We start from the raw sequence: 20,752 nt of genomic DNA, 5'->3' as shown, positions 1-20,752 counted from the left end.
CCATGCGATGAACACTGTTAAGTAAGATGTCCCATTCAATTTCTTGCTGCAGAGTCCATCACAAATGTCATGGCAAAGAGGCACATCAGCATGGTTTTCCCACAGGACAGACAAGCGCCCTCATTACCTAGGAGAAACAGACATAAGAGGGGAAAGGAGCAGTGCTTTCCAGGGGTTTGTTCAAAATGCCTCAAGCCTGTGTGAAACCAAGCCAATAAGAATGATTTTGGAAATCAGAAATATCAATGAGCTAGGGTTTAATCTCTCGTACTCTATCAGTTGCCTGACCTTCCCTCTGCACATTCCTTTGTCTATCCACAATAGTGCAGAAGGCATAGACATTTACATATTTTAGGACACAACTCAGCTCAGCTCTTTTAGAGGTCTATCACAAGACAAATAAATCAGTTATAAAATACCTGTGTCTTTCCACCGACTACAAAAGCAGTCTAGACAACGAGTTCATGTGCAGATATGCGCTCAGATCAGTTATATCCCCATGACTATTCCCCTCACATCCTTCCCACTTCCCTCATGAAAAAATACAGATCCCCTCACAGCGCAAGGCTCAACACAGGCAGGGTTCTGCTTGCAGAGTTACACTGGGTTGTATTCATTGATGAGTGAAACCAGGTCGAAATTCAACTGCTAGCGCTAGCCTCCCACTCATTATCTCTGTTGAGTGTTTAGATCTCAGGGAATTTGTGAAGTTTCTGGGTTTCCAGATACTAGATAGTATTTTCTATGAGGCAGTGGGCGTAATTCCTTCAACAATTGTGGAGGAATCTCTAAAGGGGAACTTCATGAGCATTGCTTGCTCTCTCTTCTAAGGAAGAAAATTAAATTCATGGTTTTCTAACAAATGCTTGTTTTCTGCTGCTGTCAGAAAGCCAGGAGACATTTTCCCAGCTCTAACAGTGGAAGCTAATAAAATAAAATAAAAGCAGAAAATTTCCTGTCTGCTGCTACACTGGGTAAGTATGCAAAATAAGGTTAAAGAGAGGTAGCTCTGCCCTAGGAGACAGTCACACAAAATAATTTTTGAAGTGGCACAGTCTTCCCTCCCCTTCCACCTTGATATAGGTTTAATTCCATAAAACACACTCCAGTGATCACTGTAAACTGGGGATAGTTGCACATTCAATCTACAAATCAATGTTAAGTAGAATATGGTCACAGCCTTCACCCAAGATACTAGTGTGTAATTGGCAGGATGTTATCTCTGGTTCAGAGTTATGTTTCTAAAATGAAGTTACCATGTCATAGACTTAGTGTCACCAGACACTGAAGTCATACTAAGCACTATAGAAAATTAGCTTCAATACAAGCAATACCTCAATTTCTTTGGAATATGAAACTCCTTCACTTTCTTTTCTAATTTTGTCTCCTAGGACTCTGCTTCTTTCACAGATAATACTGGTGTTTGCTGGTTTCAAGGGCTATTTATTGCTGTGAGAGTGACACAGCACTCTGAGTAATGCCTCTTAAGTACTATTAGCACATATCTGATCTGAAAATGTACAAACACATTCAACCAAAATTTCTGTACTAATAGACAAGCTTGAAAGAAATAAACAGGAAGCAAATAGAAACTTTTAAATTAATGATCTGCAATTGAAATACTTTAAAGATAAATAAACTTTTAGATTTGACTCCCTCTAGAGTATATTTAAGGAAAAGCTTGAATCAGGAAATTCCTTTTTTGTTGCAGAAACTCATGGCAGTCACACCAAACTTCTCTCCAAGTGCAAGAATCCCTCTGTGCCCAGCAGCCTCTCTTCAATACAGCTCTGTGTCTAGTGCCAGTTACAGACAGGCCTCTGCAGGGTTTAGACCTCAGTGCCTTGCTTACGCCAGAAAACAAAAGTATATCTTCTTTTTTAATAAGAGGGGAAAGAGCTGTAATAGTGCATGCCTACATTTTCCAGAAAGGAGACCAAATCCTGCCTGTCTACATCAACTAAAGGCAATAGGAGGGCTTTCCTTTGGTTTGTAGTGATGAGTTGGAAAGGAGTAGACTCATGTCTCTAGAGACCTGTTGTAGAACAGGACCTTCATTCACTTTGGCCTTTGGGGATTCAAACAAACTCAACACAGTGTTGCAACATCTGCAGATCCCAGATGTCTATTTTTTCTAAAAGGAAAATCAGTTACCCATTTCAAAATGAGCAGTGCCAATGTAGTTACTGAGGTTGCCACAACCCCTTCAGTGAAACTCCCTCAGTCCCACTGTGCAGGATGCAAGAAACACCAGTGTGTCCACTCTGTATCTGCTAATGCTCCCACTATCACTCTGGAGGAGCAGCAGAGGTGTAGAGGTAATAGTGAGATATTGAACAGAAGGAAAGGTAGCACAGAAAAAACCCCTGAATTTTAAAGAAAGACTCCAGTGGAAACAGTCACCGAGTCTTTCAAAGCATTTATATCTATGTTTTTCTAATGAAAAACAAGCATCAAATACATTCTGCACGTTTTGTATGGAATAATGGAGAGGGAATACAGCACATGTACAATTTTCCTTCTCTCTATGCCAGACAGTAAGATGAAAAAATACCTGGGGGGGGGGGGGGGGGGAAGAGGAAAAAAAAGTAAGTATCCTGAGCTGCCTGGATCTGAAAATAGAGAATTTGGATTTCTTGCTAACTAGGTCCATTACTTCCCAGCATACAATGGATTCTCAGTTACTAGCTTTCTAAGACCACAAAAGAAACTGAAAAAGAAACCCACAGTCTACCTTCTTTTTAGCTGCATGGATGTGTAGATAAATTCAATCTAACTACAACACATGTACTGCGCTGCAGTCCCTCCAGAAATAAATTTGGATCACTATGCTATAGGCTCAAAGGGTAACATGACATATTGCACCATATCCCCCTAAAAAAAAAAAAGATTTCACTAACAAATATCACTTCCAAAAGTGCTCCTTTATTCCACTTTTACATTATAGTTTCTTATGAAATATCTTAGTGGATGATTTTGGTGCTTTGCCACATTTCTCTCAATCTATTTATAAATGTTTGGTTGGAAAGAAAGTAAACATTACAGGACAAATATTTTATAAACCTTTGCTATTTTCATTTAATACTCGAACTGGAATTGCTTTTGCTTAAAATAAATAATAATCCTGGAGTGCTCTGCAGAATGGCACAAAATCTCTGAAACTTGTTAAAATAAAATAAAATTTAAAAAAAAAAAAAAGCTTTATATCTCATCTGAGAGCACAGAAAATGACGTCTTTTATGAGGGGAAAAAAAAAAGGCCTGCCAGGTAGACTTCGTCCAGCCTTCAGGGCGATCACTGCTCATTGATTATAAATCGAATTGACCAACATGCCACCAGAAAACCTGCAGCGCCGATGAGTGAGTGATTCCCCGCTCCCCTATAATGAATTAAACAAATGTTTCACACCTTAAAGCTCTGGCTACATTTGGAAAAGCACAACTGGTTTCTCACAGGCAAAACAGCGCTGGCTGACAGAGCATGTTGCTGCTGCTGGTCCCTTTCCACCTCACACACCCAGCGACTTGCCGCTTGTTTATTTAAATGACACTGTTGTTTGAAATGATGGGGGCTTCTTATCCTCTTGAGTCATGCATTCTCTGTCTGGGATCCTCTGTTTAGGCACTTTTAGCACCTCATTAATTACTGACTGCAACAAAGTCATGCTGTTTTGCAACTCTATTGCCTTTGTTAAGAAATCTCAATCCTGTGTTAGAATGTGAAAGGGTACTGTTATCTACCATATGCCCTGCTTGACTCCATATTACAAAATTAGCTTTCTTCTTCCTGGAATACATACACATGTGCTCCTGTAGACACTACTGTTGCAGATAAAAATCACTCTTAACTCCACACTTTATAAATAAATGTTTTATACAGGAATATACAATGTCCTTAAGAAGTCTTAATAATATCTTAATAAGTCCTGCTGCAAAGGGCTACTCTAGATACCTTTCTATGAGTCTGTGGGTACCAAACCCCTCTCAAATTGTTAACTATTAAAGGTAAGTAACTAATAGATTAAGCAGTTGGAGATTTTATTTCACTTTTAGGTGGAGGGTTGGTGGGACAGTATCACGTCGGGAACCATGAAACTCTTCCCTGCAGTGTCCTGAATGTTATTAGTGTATGTAACTTTGCAGGCACATTAAAGTAGGTGGGTACGAGAGGTTTGATCAAAACAGGGACTTTCCTAGCTGCGCAGAAAGCTGTGATTTAAGAATCAGCAGCAGTAGCTTAGGCTGGAAGCATCTAATTAAATTCACAGTGTCCTTCCTTGTTTGGGGTGAATGCTCCTCAGAGTACAGCCCCTGCAGAGACTCAGAGCCAGCCCAGGCAGGACTCTCACATGAGAGCTTGTGGACCAAAGATGAGTGTAACAGAGCTAAATTCACTGAGGAAATAGCTACCAGTGGAACCAGGCCCCTCCCAGCAAGCTTGTTTACAAAACAGGGACAGAAAAATAGAAATGGTAACGATAGTGACTTTACTTAGTGTTTAGGATATATGCAGCCAGGAGATACCAGTTTCTGTTCATAAATTTCCATTTAATGTGAAAAGTGCAAGCATTCTTTAAAAAAAGAGAGATAGAGAAAAACTTCCCTTTGTGTGCCTTAAAATCAGTTTCTTCTTATTGTCTGACACCAAGAATCTATGAAGTGGCACAGATGCAGCAAAACAGCTTGTGGAGCAACCTCTGCTGAAGTATCACATAACTGGGAGCTTAGGGTGGGGGGTGCAATTGTACCCTGAATCACACTCATATGGAAGGTACATATGGAGCATAGGTCCACATAATGGCCAATTTTCATTGCCATTGGGCTGCTATACTAAAGGGAACTCAAGAAAAACAAAATTGACTCTGTTTTTGAAAGAAAGGATATTAATTTCTACCCAGATGGAGGAGGCTGGCTGTATCAGACACAGAGGGATATTTAGCTGGGCAGAAAATGTACCTAGATTGGGTGTTTCCTTATTGGCAACTCCTGCTGGCTCTCAGTTCAGTATGAATGTTGGTTCTGATAGCAGTTTGGTGGGTACACCTATTCCCATAGTTTATTCAGAGAGTTTAGATGTCTGACTATTGAATGTTGGATGTTACTTGCAAAACCATATGACTACAAGTTAGGATTTGTTACTCCTAAGTTTAAGATGTCTTCATATTTTGTGAAATCTTGGCTTTCAAGCTGTAGTTGTCTGATGCCTGATTTGTAATTTGTTCAATGCAGTAGATGTACATATTAGCTTAGCAGAAGCTCCACATCACTAAACTCTTGTTATTCTTCTACTAATAATCAGCCTCCTATGAAAAGAGAACTCAGTTCAGACGTAAAACACAGTGTGATCCTTTCCAGTCATTAACAGTGGTCAGAAATATGCTGGAAGGTACACAAAAAGGGTAAGGCTATGACTAGGGAATGTCTATCTCTTTGGAAAAGTGCGAGGGCTTATTTCAGCTCCAATGAACTGAATGCAAAATATGAACTGATCCAACATATGCAACTGCTTCAAGCTCTCCAGTCATAATGACAGTCATCAGTTTGTGCTTAAAAGTTCTTCTCAAGAACACCATGTCACCAGTGCACCAGAGTCAAGCAGAGAATAGTCTTCTTCAGGACTACCATTTTGCAGTTTTTCAGAACCTGCAATTTACACCTTGAAATAAGCAGCAAAAGCAATTGAGTACAGAAGTGTTTCTAGATTACTCAGCACTATCTGCCTAATACAATCATATGTCACTGAAATGTCTCATACAATAAGTATCAGTGACACATTTACCAATGTTTAGTGAAGGACCATCTCTTGTAACATTTTAAATAGCATGGTAGTTACCTTCACCTGCTAAAATCCTAATTAAGAGTCACAAAGTGTGGCCAGTGGAACAACGTTTTCTCCTGTGCCAGCCCTTGTTTAGGAGGGGCAGTGCTGCTGTTTTACTGTGTTTATTAACATGGGATCCAAGACCCATTTCGTGTGGCTCAGACAGATTCCTGGTGCACTTCCCCAGTAGCAAAGGGCAAGGTAACCCATACTTGCACACTCTATGCCTCATGTTGTGACAGTGGCTGCCCAGTTCCTCATCTACAGCTATTACCAACCCTATAATACCTCTTATGACTTCAGGCCACTGGAGCTGAACTGCTTCAGGGTGTCCTGGCAATGGGATGGCATTGTTGAGGGCACCTGGAATTGCAGCACATGAGCTCCATCTACACTGTGCACCATCATCCTTCTTCATGCCCACCAGACAACGCGCCTATCAGCCATGCTGTGTGTGGTGTGAGCACACACATAAAGAAATCAGCTTGTTCCCTTGTCCCCATCTTTCCAAAAACCCTACACCTGTAATTTCACCCTCAGTAGTGAGATTCCTCCACTGACCTATTTGAGACACTCCCTGCGCTTACTGTTTTACATGTCAGGTTTTTCATTCCTGTTTCCTCATGGTGAACCAGATCAGGAAAGTGAATCTACTGAAAAAAACCCTTGTTTTTTTAGGATTTCATTTTTCAACCCGATATTTCCCAAATCCTTGGACCAACACAGCCCAGGAAGCGGGAATGAGCAAGTCATTTGGGCAAGTGTGGAATTTACTTAGATTGACATTAACACCAAAGACATTCACAAGAAACACTGCCAAATCCTCCCAAATACTGAAATCATAGAGAAATCAATGCCTAGACAAATGAATGTGTCAGAAGGCTGTGAAACCTTTGTTGCTGGTTACTCACATCCTCCAGATTTGCTCAATTATAGTTCCACCCTATGGGCTGGCAGCACAAACGAAGTAGACTTGGGCAAACTGATGCATGAATTTAAGCCAGTGCAGTTATTCTGGTATTGCCTTCTAGGTGGTTGGAGTTACTTAGATCAAAGGCTTTATTTTTTTTTCCCCCAATTTAGCATACATTAAAAAAACCCACATTTATGTTAGTTGCTTCTGTTCTAGAATGAGTATTTACACTCAAAATACACACATACTTCCATGGCAATGCTGAGATTTTTTTCTTGTAGACACAATTGCTCTAGGCACAGATTCTGCAAACAGAACAAAATGTTGGTCTGCATCCCAAAAGTTTTACAATCTGATTGCAAGTCCAAGAGACGACCAACTGATAAATGAATACAGGGAAACAATGACTTAGCATGGTTTGATCATCCTCGTATTAACTGCTAAAACTTCCTCTGTGCCAAAAAGCTCTCATTTTGAGGCCTTCCTGTTGGACTTTCCTAACTGAACTGCATCTGGAAGGTTTGTGCTGCAGAATTCATGTGTTTTTCCCACAAATATGCCTTTTTTTTTCTTCCACATACAATAAAACAATAATTCAGCTCTCTTCCAGTGTGATCCAGAAGACCAGATCCAAACCTCTCTCAGACTGATAAAAGGTCAAGCTGACAGCAGCAGGCTTTGGACCTGACCCAGGCTGAGGGGTAGTCCAGATAGACATGCTAATTTAGGGCCTGATCCTGCAAACTTTGATTACATTGGGATTTTATTACAATGACAGAATTGCACAAGTTGGAGATGGGGAAAATCAATTAGGTCATTAAGTCTATTTGTTGCCAGTGTAGGATTGTTCTCTGCTGCACATGTTGTTAATGTTCTGCCATTAGATATTTTAAATATCTGAAACATAAAGACATTATTAAGGATATTGGGACTGGATCTTTAGGAATAAGTTTATTTCTTCAAAAGTACACATAAGTTCAACTGGTGAGTAAAGCATTTCTCATCACTCACTTCTTTCAGTATACTTAGACTATGGAAATAAGATCTTCTGTGATATTAACAGCTTTTGAGAATGCTCATGATGTTACAGAAGATTAACCTCCTAAACTGAACATGGCTAAAGAACAAATGGTTTATGTTAGGAAACAGAGAAATATAACAACTGTCAGATTGAGAAACATGGAAAAGAATTGTAATACACACACACACACACACACACACATACTTACAGATATACATACGTGTGTGCATGTGTGTTTTGGGTAATTTCTTATACATTTGTGTCTCTCTGAGTGCTTTGCCCTTTTTTTGCTTGCCCCTTAGTTCATATACAAAAAGAAAAATCTGGAGCAAAGAATGTCGTGATTTGGAGTCCTGTGTAGTGCCAAGAATATTGTTGGTATTTAACAAATAGTAGATGTGTTGGGTTGTGCAACCCTTACTCAGGATGCCTGCTGCAGTCCTCCAGTCCTTCTCCTTTCAGCAGACATGACTGACTCAGGTCTGTGTGGATGCTACCAGGGATGATTCCTTGGTAGTGAAATCTGACCTATGCCATCTGCATCCTGATCAGCACATGAAAAATAAAGATATTGTATTGGACACAGCATGCTTCGTTTTCAAGTTATATATCAGAAGTAACCCAAGGCCTTTATTTCTTTACTGTGTTTCCCAAGTTGAAAAGGCAAATTAGTGACCCTTTTGTTCACTTACACAAACTATTTCCAGTCTAGAGAAGAATGACAAAGGGTTAGCATTCAGCTGTCCTGTTCACATGGCTAGTTTTTACGACTAGAGTGCCATTTTAAGCAAGCAAAATATCAGCTATTAATTGAATATTATTATCTTATTTTGGATATAATCTGAGCATCCCGAGGCCACCTTCTTTTTCCCACAACCTATTAGCTGCTCAGAAAACTGAAATAAACATTTTCTAGCTGTGGAAATTTGCACAGAAAAACCGCAGGGCAGGAATTGCAATAGTGAAAACACCACACACTATTACTCTTTGACTAAAGGATTTCTCTTCTTAAAAAAAAAACCAAAACAAAAAAAAACAAACAAAAAAACTCAGCAAAACAATACCTTGCTCATTTTACAGTCTCCTGCTGCTGGTTTCAATGCAGTTCAGTAAAACAGACATATCTGACTTTCCGGCAACATACAGATGATCAGCCATTCTCTCCCTCCCCACCCTTTTTAATAAACCCCAAAACAGATCAGCATATAAAACCACCCTGGGAGCTGTTTCTGATTCATCCGCTGCAGTTGCAAGGAAACACTAGATCCAGCTCCCTCCACAGTGTGTGCTGCTGCTGGCTCCTCACATCCCTGGGCCTGGTGAGGGGAGGTGTTTTGTGTGCTGGATCCCCCCAAAGCCGGTCATCTACAGGCCACAGGCCCATGCACAGCTGTGCAGCCCCGCTCAGCCCAGCCTGGCCGCTGGTTCTGCCTCCCCAGGGCTGATGTCAGCCTGAACTTTGCCACCGATATCTCATCCATCGGGATGAGCGACATAAACAGAGAATTGCATGCCAAAGGTTTGCTCTGGAACAAGCTCCTTCCACACATTTCAACGATAGAAATTTCCCCTTTTATTGCAGAACGGCGATAACTGTTTATGGGTTCAGTTTGTTATTGTTGTTGGGTGGTTTTTTCCCTCCTAATGGGGCTGGTTTGGGGGAGTAACCTAACCTTCTCTTGTCCTGCTGCTTTTTGGATCTCATCTTGAGTCAAGGCACAGCTTTTGTTTTCTCCTCAGTCTGTGCCTCTGCCCCTCTTCCACAGCAAGTAAAGGACCTCTTCCCCCACCACCCCCCCACCGCTGCTGGTCACTCATGCATACCCTGCCCTACTGCTTGGCCCTTGGTTGGCACACACTTCACAAGTTGGTTTTGCTGAGGCTCTTGGGTGACCTACGCAGTCCCTGGGACTGTCACTTAACACATCTGTCCCATGCATCTCTGTTGTAGCAGGGACACAGGGAAGGGAAGAGGCTGGAGAGACAGCAAGCAGAGTTTTCTCAGCCGTGCTTTGTCAGGGCAAGGAGAGGGAGTGCACTCCCCGTTTGTTTAATGTTTTCCTTATGTTTCTCACAGAGCGTTTATTTTTTGACATGCTTTCTCTGCCCACTGGTGTTAATGCTGCTCGAGTGAGCTGGCTGGCTAGCTGCAGGTTGGCTCACATACATGGCCCATCCTTTCTCCACAGTCTTGTTTATTTATGTCACTCGCCTGGCTTCCTCAGATATTTACACACACACTAGCACACCAGAAGTCTCAATCTCCAACAAAATAAAACATAGAGACAAATGCACTTTCTTCATGTCAGGGTAGCCCCTACTTTTGTCTGCTGAATTATTTTTATTTTATGCCTCTCTGGCAATCCCACCCCATCCGGCTCAAGTATCCTGGATTAGAAAGGCTTTCCCCGGAGTCCTTTTCAAAGGGAGCCTCCCACAGACCTTTAAATCCTGCACATTTTATGGTACAGATATATAACAGCTCTGAGAGGGGCAGCGGGGGGAAAGACTGAGGAAAACAGTTACAATTAGAGTGGCTGCTCCTCACATCACTGGGGTTCTTGATGCAGTCAGCGTCGATTTACACGGCTTACTCTCTCGTCCCAGAGATAGGCTTGGATAAGATAAGAACTGAGATAAGAAGGGAAGCAAGAAAGCGCTCAGTGAAGTCGCCGGTTTTGCCTTGAATCAGCCTCACCTCCCCCTTTGTAGCCTTCCCCTTCACCCCAAAAATAAACTCTTGCCGGAGGAAAGAAACGCGATACTCTTCTGTCAAACAGGCGGCCTAGCCTCGCCGAGGTGCAGCTGAGCTGTGCCCTCGGTGCCGGGGCTCTGCCGAGGGTCCCGATGGCACCGGCGGCAGGCTGCTGTGTTCACCCGCGGGCGCACGACTCCGCTCGGTCCCAGCCCGGGGCCGGCCCTGTGCCTCGCCTGCCGCCAGCCGGCCGTGGGGACGGCCCCTGGCCCCGGCAGGACACGCGGATTTGCTCTGTCTCGTCCCGCCAGAGAAGGCACCTCGAAAAACCCCTGTCCCGTGGGGAAAGTCCACAATGGAGAAAATTCCTCACCGCCCCCCTCCCATCTCCCCATCTCCATTTCAAGCAGGGATGTAAGTAGATTCAGGGAAGAGGGGGGTGCTGCGCTGTGTCCCCCTCCGCAAGGAAGGGGCTAAGCACCCCGCCCCGTCCCCCTGGCGAGTGGGGGGGCTCCTCCCCACGGAGGGGCCGGGGCGCGGGGGGCAGCGGCACCTCCGCGGTGACCTCTGGAAGGCCGGCGGCGGACGGGAGGCGAGTGGAGACCTCCAGGCGGGGGTTGCCAGCGAGGCTGCAGAGCCCTGCCGCCCGCGGGCCCCGCCGCTGGAGGATGCTCGGGAGCCCGCGCCCCGAGAGGGCTCGGCCGGGCACGGAGAGCCTCCCCCCGCCGTGCCGGGGCGCTGGGGCTCTGCTCCTCCCGGCCCGCCCCGCCTCGAGGCCTCTCCCCCGGGGCCTCGCTCAGGAGCAGCTCCCGCATGAAGTCCGGAGGCTCCTGGTCGGCGGGCGGGAGAGCCGGGGGGGCCCGGCCCACCTGCGCCCGGCGGCTGGCGGTGCCCGCGGCGCACAGCGCGGCTGCTCCGGAGCGGCGGCGGCGGGGCTGGGTCCTCCCTCTGCCCCCCCGCCGCTCCCGCCCTCGCACACTCCTCTCCCACCGCCATCCATCCATCCGTCCTGTCGGCACCTCGCCCGCCCGGCGCTCACACGGGCGCGCACAGCCGCACGCACCCCGGCACCCGCACAACATGCTGCCGGCCACCGGTCCGGCATGGACCCCGGCGGCGGCTGCTCGGCTCCTCTCCGCTGCTGACTGCCCTCTGAGGTTTGCGGCAGGTAGCGGGGCAGACTGCTGGAAAGTGCAATAGGAAAAGCGAAGGGGAAGGGGGAAAAAAAAAAAAAGGAAAGAAAAAAAAAAAAAGGCAAAAGCCATCAAGCCGGCCAAGCCCAGCTTTGGATCTCAGTGCAGGTATTTCTGCTGCTGTGTTCATCCCTTGCCGCCTACCACCCCGGTTTATTATTTCTTTTTTTAAGGAAAGGAAAAAAAGACGAAAAGGAGAAGTCGAACTCTCAAAGGGTTACTATGCAATTGCGACTGATTTCTTGGTTTTTTATCACTTTGAACTTTATGGAATACATTGGCAGCCAGCACGCCTCCAGGGTACGGCGACAGGGAAGAAGTAAGTGCGAAGAGATTTATACTTTGATAACTTCTGCTTCCTCTCTTTGTGCTGTTCACCTGTCCGGGGAGTTCTGTGCCCCCGGTGCCCGGGCGAGTGTCCTGGGGAACCAAATTCCGCGCCCGCGGCGCGGCCGAGCGGATTTGCGGGCAGTTTCATTCAATTGGAGGGATGAAGGCGATTTTTGACCTCTTTCTGCTCTTCTTTCTCACCTCACCGGGATGAACAGCGCGGGCCCTGGGAAGACCTGAGTTTGGTCCTTTACATTTTAATCTCTGGTAAAGGGGAACGTCCTTTCTTGGGTTTTTCCTCTTCCTAGAGGGAAAAAGCGATGACACGACAGGTAACTTTTTGCCGGTATGCCCCAAGCGCCTTTCTCCATCCCGGTCAAGAAGCCCCCACCCCAAGAACCAGCAGTACAGATTATGACTATAGGTTAAGCCTGGCGCCCGGCGATGCGGAGTGGGAGGGTGGGTTGTCGCGGCGCTGTCCGGCCCTTTGGCTTCCAGCCTCCACTCGCCACTAGTCACCCATCGCCACTGTCCTGGGACTGTGGCCCTCGAATTTTTAATATTTTTTTTTTTTTTTTAAATTTTAATCGTATGGAATGAAGTGGGTTCTTCTCTTCTAATTTAACCGGTCCCTGTCCATCGCCGCCTGGGTCAGGGGCGAAGGCAGGAGGCGGACGGGGGATCGAAGGGTGCGGGGCAGTACCCAGGGCAACTCCCAGGGAGCTGTCGCCCCGAGGAGGCGAGGAAAACCCCCCCGTCGTCGGGGAGGGAAGAACAAGGAGGCAGGAGCGAGTCGCCCCCTCGGGAAGGCGCTGTCCAGGTCGCGGGGCGCTGCCACGGGCGGGCGGGCTGGGGCTCCGGCCTGGGGCTCCGGCGCTGGCCTGGATCCGCAGTGACCCCCCCCCCCGGGCAGGGCCACCGGGCAGAGCTCTGCCGGGGCGCCGCAAGGAGCCTCGGGCGCAGCGGGATGCGGCAGGAGGGCCTCCGAGACGTGCCCCCGACCCGGCCTCGCCACCCCGCCTGCTTCGGACCCGCCGCCGTTTCTGGGGAGGAGGCATTTTCTGCGCACCTACCGCGGAGAGGCTGCTTATGCCTGTCTGCTCTCCCTGACAGCTGCAGACACCGAGGAAATGTCATAAAACACAACAGCCTGCATTTAATCAGCGAGAAGTAACTGAGTTACTTCCTCAGGGAGGGGAGGTACTATTATTTTAATTTTCTCTTGCTCAGCCTTCGCTCCCTTGCCCTGCTTGGCACGGCTGGCTCTTGAAAGCCTCCTTTGTATAGTTTGCCTCCTGCAAACAAGGTTTGATTCACCTAAAGTGCCCCTAAAGCGGAGCTGAGGACGAGAGAGACCGGGGCTCCAGCCCTCCGATCCCCACGGCCGCGCAGCGAGGGAGCACTAAGGGCTAAGTAAAACATGTCAGGGCATCCGATTTATTATCTTTGGCAAGGGGGAGCTCCGCAGCTTCCATCACTTCCCACCCACTCCTTTAAACCCTGGCAACCGGGGGCCCGCAAGCTGCGGCTGCCCCCCACCCGCAGCCGTGGGGGTACCCTGACAGGCGCGGCGGAGAGGTTCAGCCCCGGGTCGGGGGCACGGTAGGGGTCGGGGGGCAGGATCCCCCGCAGGGCGAGGGTCGCGGAGCTGGCCCCCCTCCGCCCGGACTTGCTCCGGCACCTGGTGCGCGGCGCGCCGGGCCAGCGCCGGGCCGGCGGCGACCTCTGCTGTCCCGTGCTCGGCGGGCAGCCCCGGCTGCAGGTGCTCGGCTCCCATCGGCACGGCACGGCACGGCACGGCACGGGCGATGCCCCGCTTTTGGCGGGGGAAGGCAGGTCTTCCTCCTGCCCCCGGCCGCTCTCAGTGCTGGGTGCGGTGCAGCCGCCTCTTCCTAGGATCGGGGCAGACGCGGTGTAATCTCCAGGCGAGCGCCGTTCCACCTCGGTCGTTCTGAGACACCCTGCAAAGCAGCGTAACTTTCGAGAAATAGAGGCAGGAGTGTTGGCCGCGGGTATTTAGCCGATTGGGACAACGTTAAGGAGGTACCGAGTGCTTGCTCGAAGTTTTATGGTTAAAATGCAAGAGTTAAGGTAAATTCACAGCAGAGCTGAAAAATCACAGCTAGAGAGTCAGGATGGAAATCTGGCTTGTTATTTTGGCAGTGAAGACAAAAAGCCTTTCAGAACACCTCACCTGGCCATGGTGTACATTGTCCACTGACTGAGATCTTCAAATCCAACTGGTTGTAAAACATGCTTTGGTGTAACTAGCGGTTACTCGGCCTGAAGCAAAAATTAGAGAGTGAATGTTTATGAAAGTTATTGTAAACGTGGTTACAGTCACTTGCACTGATCCCTTTGGCTTTAAAAATCCATAAATTGCTTTTAGTGAATAGTACAACTTGGAATAAATTACAGTGTGCGGATAAAGAAGGCACCTGTCAAATTCATCTACTACATGGAAGAGTTTCTCTGGATTTCTGTGTTTTTTGCTCAGATAGTCTCCTTTAACCAGAAATCATAAACCCATCGCTAGGGAAGTGTTTTCAAATATCTCTTTAACCTGTGTATTTTTAAATACAGTACAAACCACTTGCCATCAAGCAATCAACGAGCCCATGTTACTTCATTTTATTTAGTATCCAAGTCTCCATTCCATGTATTGTATTGTAGATTCACACATTTTAGCAAAAAGAAATAACAAAGTCTGGACTGACTAATTCAGAATATGCTATGCCAGACTCTCTGCTGATGTAAATCAAAGTTCATTTGTTAAATTTCCCCATCAGAAGGATCTGGTGTTGAAGCATTGCTTATTTTGTACCTATTGCCAAAGTAGTCTTTACTATGAGAAATGTCTAATCTGCAACCCTTTCACTCTCCATACTTCTACTGAAATTTCTAGTTGGAGAACCCTAAATCTCTATCTCATGACCTGTTGTAAAGACATAGTTGCTCTGCAGATATTAAACGCCCCTGAAGTCAAGAACAGAGTGCAAGCAGAGGATCAGGTCCATAATTAAACATAGGACAAGATCAATAAAAGTTCAAAAGCAAACATATCATTATCAAAGAGATTTGTGGGTTTGTTCTGATAAGAGCAATTAAGTTTAATAAAGTTGCTTATTTGAGTCCTACAAGCCAAAGTAAAATGCAGCTGAGTACAGAGTAACATACCAATGAATAAGAAATTCTATGCATCTACCAGTGATTAAAATTTGCTTAGAAAAAAAGTAGGATTAAGTCAATAGTTCAAAAATATTTTGGGTCTGCCACCACCAGCCCCCAAAACTTAGTACTGACAGTTAGATATCTTTCTCATTGACCTTCTAATGGACGGAAATGAAGTATTATTAGCTACGGGTCTGTGAATGACCGGCTGATCATTTGCCATGACCCTATGGACTACTAGTGAGCCACAGACTAAATTTGGAAATCTCTAGAATAAGCAAAGTGATAGAAAATTCTATACTTCTATCACAACTCCTACATCTGGGAGTAAAACAATTTGTATGACTCTGGAAGTGCAATCTGGATGTAGAGCTCCCATGATTATTGGTAGCCCATCTGATGTTTTTCCTCCTGCCTTTTGATGGCACATTCAGGATACCTAGCCTTCCTTCCTTCCTTCCTGGCTTCCTTCCTTCCTTCCTTCCTGCCTGCCTGCCTGCCTGCCTGCCTGCCTGCCAGCCATTTCTCCTCTGTCCATTCCTCTGCCGATGCGAGACTGCAGGTCTTCCAGCATCTGCTTCTGGTCACAATCAGGAGTGGAGGGTTCCATTCTGCAAACACTCTGACTCTCTGGCTTGGTTTGCATTCAACTACTTAAAACTCAAAATGAAGATGTGTAAGAGTCCATTTGTAAAATAACTATATAAATTAAAACAAAACCAGGAAAGTACTGACAAAACACAAGCTGGTGAAATTGTATATTCAGTCCTTTAATACTCTCGTGGAGGGTGCAATTCACATGGAGGTAAAATGTCAACAAGAAAAGAGGAATTACATTATTAATTAAAATAACACTGCATTTTGGAAGCAATTTTTTTAATAGTTCACCATCTATATATATTATTCATATCTACATGTATATTAAGGGTTGACATGGCACAGATGGCAATGCTGTACAGTCTATATATGAGAGGTGCTCTTATCAACTTTTTAAAAAAGGAATAATTTGGTGTCTCATTGCAACAGTTTAAAGTAGAAGTTAGCCAAGCAAGCAGCCATCAAGCAGACCCCTTGGGCAGGATTGAATTACTCAGTATTAGTTCTCTTTCAAAATGTGTGCATGCTGATGATAATTTTTTTCTGTGATGTCTTCATATTGGTATTCTCAGGGTAAATACTTTGCTGGTGACCAGTGCATCTTTTTTTTTTTTTTTGCAATGAAACTATATTTCTCATTTTTGGATGACAACATGTTTGTTTTGACATAGACAGTAAAATTCCTGTTGCAGTCATTAGGAACAAAAGCAGACGGAGAGCTGTTTCATTATTATTGTCATAAACTGTGAGTGTATCTCGTTGCAACAATATCCTTAATAATTAAATATCAGAAAATCACTACTCACTGCTGAAAGCTTTAGAAGCATGATAGGTATAGACTACTTGTGTTGTTATTTTATTTTAATAACTCTGTCTGTATGTAGATCTGTGCCTGATCATACCACTGTAAGGTGGAACAATATGTGTTATTATCCCAGGAGTTTAAAGGACATTACAGATCAGTTCCTATTTCGTACCTGACAGGGTGATAATTACAAATTTTGTTCTTGTCAGCTGCTGAAGACATTTCTTATACTATATAAAATTCATATTAGACTCCAAATACATATATTACCACAATTTTTCAAAGACATTGATATAGGATGGTATATCAGCAAATATGGAAATGTCCAATTTCACTTTGCAGGCAGAATAAAATATTGCTATTATTAATGAAATGTTTTTGGAGCTCGAACCTGCCTCCTTTGCTTTCAGTGGAGAAAGTTCCATTGACTTTGCTGGAGCTGGTGTGGGGTTTTTTTTTCAGGACCTCAGTATACAGTTTGAGTTTGGAAGAATCCCTATGCTAGAGTACTTGCAAAATTGTATGCTCCAAATACGTACAGTCCCTATATAGGGTAAAACAATGCCCTTTATCTTTCAAAATTGTCATACATAGCCTGTTTGGGAGGCAGTTTCTTTCTTAATCATATGAAAAGTACAGCTATTTTTCTACTTTCACCTATTGAGCCAACTGAAGTTAATCAAGTTAACTCATGAGATTCATTTCTTTTGAGCTTCGCCGTTAGTGTATCAAGCCTTTGCAAATCCCCATTCTGCTGTTTCTTCTTGCTGTAAATTTTTCACTGAAGACAATGAAAGTTATACCTGATAAAATCTGAGCTAGGACTCAAAAATCAGACTTACTCTTTTTCTCTTGCTTATAATGTTCATTTTGCTTTTTTGGTTAATAAAGCGAGTGTGCTGGCTTGACCATTGCACTTTATCACTAACATTAATAAGTTGTCTTTCATTTCATATTCAATCATTTATAGACAGTGACTACTAGCAACACTCCTCTGTTAAAACTACAGAGGTTCTTAAGAACGTTTTTCCTCCTAGAGTGAATTGTCCCTTTTGCTTGAAATTAAATTAAAAGTTGCGAAAGCTTGGTGGAGGAGATGTAAAAGCTAATAAAAAATAATATTTTTGTCTCGCTTCTAATTTTGGAGTCTGAACTACTCAAAATCACTTTGCCAATTTTTTACCAAAATAATTCTGAATAAAGCAATGTTATCAGATGACAAAAGGCAGCTGAAACCATGTACATTTTTTACGAAAGTCTGTCTGTGTGCAATTACCACAAACAATGCCACAGATAAAAATACAGAATATTTATTAATGCAAAATATGTTATGGTTCTCAAAAAAAAAAGAGAGAGAGAGATGAGCTGCAACTTTTTTTAAATAATTGAATAACTGAGTTTCTGATGACAGCAGAATGATTACAATGAGATGCTTTGTCATAATAAAATCCAGCAGATTTTATTAATGAGTACTCTATTTTTGTTGCTAGTACAGAGCACTGCTATGAGCAATGCTACTTAAAAAGAAGGAACGATTGTACTGTGGTTATACGATAGCTGACGAATAGACATTGTGTTTCAATTTCTAGACTATAACCTATCAACCTTGCATTTTAGAATAGTGTTATTTACTCCTGTGATCAAAGCTAGTACCCACTGAAGCAAAGGAGCCACAAAACATATCTCGTCCCAACGCTGCTGGCAAGAACTCAGCTATGGGGACCAGAGCTGACCTAGGAGAGCCTTTGGCTGTGGAAACAACACCAAGCTCCTGCCGGCTCCAAACAGCACCCTAGCCTTGCATTGATAGTTTGGCTTTACACAACAGAGTAATTAGGGGGAAGAACATAAAGGAATGATTATAGTAATACTTATAAATGAAAGTAAAACCCCTAACCACAGGTCTACACCAAGTTCTGGTAGTGCTGCTATAAACTTAATCATTTCAAGCTTCTTAATGTGTGTCAATTTTACATACTAACATGTTTCGTGTTTAAAATTAAAAGGTCCTAGATGGGATTTCAGTTTGATATTTCATGCAGGGTAAAGAAGATTTTGGGGCACTGTAAAACAACACAGGAGTCACTGATGGATGTTGAAATATTAACAGTATGTGATTCCTGCAGCTTGCTGTAAAGTGCAAGGGCAAACACAGCAAGGCTTAGATCCAAGAATAGGATATAGGTACCTAAGGTGTGTCTAGGACAGGATTTGAGTCCCTTACCTTCAAAGCCCTGCTTAATTGCCACTTCATCCTTGACACATGGACATTTCTCGGATGCTTTGTCATTTCTAACATAAGGTTTCAGTTTAATAACATTGAGCGTCCACCTGGCATGGGAGGCTTCTGAGCTCACGTACCTTCATGCAGAGACTTTTAAATTTTCTCTTAAAGAAACCCTATGTATAATAAAAAGGCAATACATAAATTGACAAATAATAAAAATAGCAATACAAACGTCCTCCATCGGGAGCACACGATATTGCCAATGATTGCTTACTGACATTGGAATATAGTCTTGTGCAGCTCTGCTCTGATACCCAGCCCCCCAGGCCTTTGCCTCTTCTGTGCAAACTAAAATGGGTGTGAGCAAACGACCTGAGATTACATGCAAATCCAGGTGATAAAAGTCAGTTTATTAGAGTAGATCATCACAGATAGGCTAGATCCATGCTATATAGAAGAATTCATCTAGCTTAGATTTTCAATTCCTGGCCAAATACTTTAGCTGCTAAGTTTTTGGATACATTAAGGGCAGCAAGGCTGCTGCTCCCTTCTTGGTGTGTTTCAAATGAAAAGAGTGAAATCTCGTTTCTTTTGTTAAAGATCATTCTGGTTTGCGAGGCTGGGCAGTAGTGCCAGGGCACCTGAACCCCCTGGACATCCAGGATTCGATATAGTTTCTGACCTCAACATTTCATACTAAGCTGAGAATCCCTTGTTCAGTATGCTGGGTTTTGTCAGTCTCTTTTGAAGGCACCCAATTCTTCCCACCTGCTGAAAGGCAATTGAAATGTCTTGCTCAAGGCTGCCATCTGTATTTTGATGGAGGCCTCAATGGAGTGCATCATGACATTCAGAACAGCATAAATCCTTCACCAAGCACTAGCTCATCCATCCCGCTTCTCTCCAAATAACTCAGTAGGTGCTCAGCTTCACTGGTGATAGCGTTCTAGTGGGAAGTTACAGCTTAGGTAGGACTTGAGATCTTTTTTTCCAGCTTCCCTATAGAATGAGGCTCTGCTTCAGGGGGAAGGAAGACAAGGGTCTTGTGTGAACCAGAAACGTAGGAGCAACCAGCTGGTGCAACAAGATTTCCATTGCATTTCTCGACTAACTTTTACAAACATCCACATGAACCAGAGTTACTAAAACCTGACACTTTAATATGTTTACAAACTTTATGTGTGTTATTACCACATGCAATACTCCCAACAGGATTTATTACAGGTTTCTTTAGCAACAACATTTTTTATCATAACAGCTCAACTGGTCAGAGAGGGGAAAATAGCCAGTTTCTCCAGAGTGCACCTCCCACACACACTTGCCCAGCATTATTGCATTGCTTATTCATGAAGATTACAAACACCACTGTTGGCAAGTGTTTCATAACCTTGTTTCCTTTTCCTAGAATGTTCATAATTAATTTAATTTTTTTCTGTGCCACTGAATAATGAGTTGCTGGTGTTGTTTTACTTGCTGTAACGCTAAGCGAAGAACTAGCCCTCCAAAATAGAATCAAGTGTGAGCAAAGGCTATTTATTTAACATGGGAGTCAGAAGATGTTAAGTGCATGTATTTCACAAACACACGGGGATGGATGAAGGTTCCAGAAAGTTTTAGTATAACACAGAACTAAAAATAATGAACTGAGATGAGACCTTGTACACGGCATGATGGCTGCAGATGTCATAAAATCTGATAGACAAGATCCTGAAGGCAGGGAAGGTAAATAAATGGCACAATTTTGTGTTTTGAAAAAAAAAATAAACACAAAAACCCCCCAAAACAGTTTCTGTTTTACAGTCCAAAACGAAGTCGCACATTTGTCTTTTCTGTTTGTTTTATGAAGAGTTGGGCAATTAAAAAGTTTCAGAGTTGAGGGTGTATTAAAAGGGAAAGGAGAATTTTGTATGAGAGTGTATAATTTATAACTTGTTCTATGTCCTAGACAAGTATTTTTAAGACTAAGGCCCTGACTTTAAG

At 44.0% G+C, this 20,752-nt stretch overlaps 1 protein-coding gene across 2 annotated transcripts in view; it reads left to right on the top strand.

Annotated features, from left to right (window-relative positions):
• The first annotated feature begins 10,761 nt into the window (after window positions 1-10,761).
• Window positions 10,762-20,752, top strand: part of RSPO3 (R-spondin 3) — a 63,529-nt gene continuing 53,538 nt past the window's right edge. Inside the window, exons 1-2 of one of the 2 annotated variants that reach the window (XM_032681734.1) lie at window positions 10,762-10,863; window positions 11,816-11,961. In XM_032681734.1, coding sequence (XP_032537625.1) covers window positions 10,805-10,863; window positions 11,816-11,961 — 205 coding nt within the window. In that variant the 5' untranslated portion in view covers window positions 10,762-10,804. Of the gene's footprint in view, window positions 10,864-11,458; window positions 11,607-11,815; window positions 11,962-20,752 lie in introns of those variants that run through there. The other variant, XM_032681733.1, reaches the window with a different exon arrangement.

This window comes from Chiroxiphia lanceolata, chromosome 3 (genome assembly GCF_009829145.1).
Source record: "Chiroxiphia lanceolata isolate bChiLan1 chromosome 3, bChiLan1.pri, whole genome shotgun sequence".
In the NCBI taxonomy this organism is placed as follows: domain Eukaryota; kingdom Metazoa; phylum Chordata; class Aves; order Passeriformes; family Pipridae; genus Chiroxiphia; species Chiroxiphia lanceolata.
Note: the sequence above shows the minus strand (reverse complement) of the source record. Positions and strands in the feature narration are given on the sequence as shown.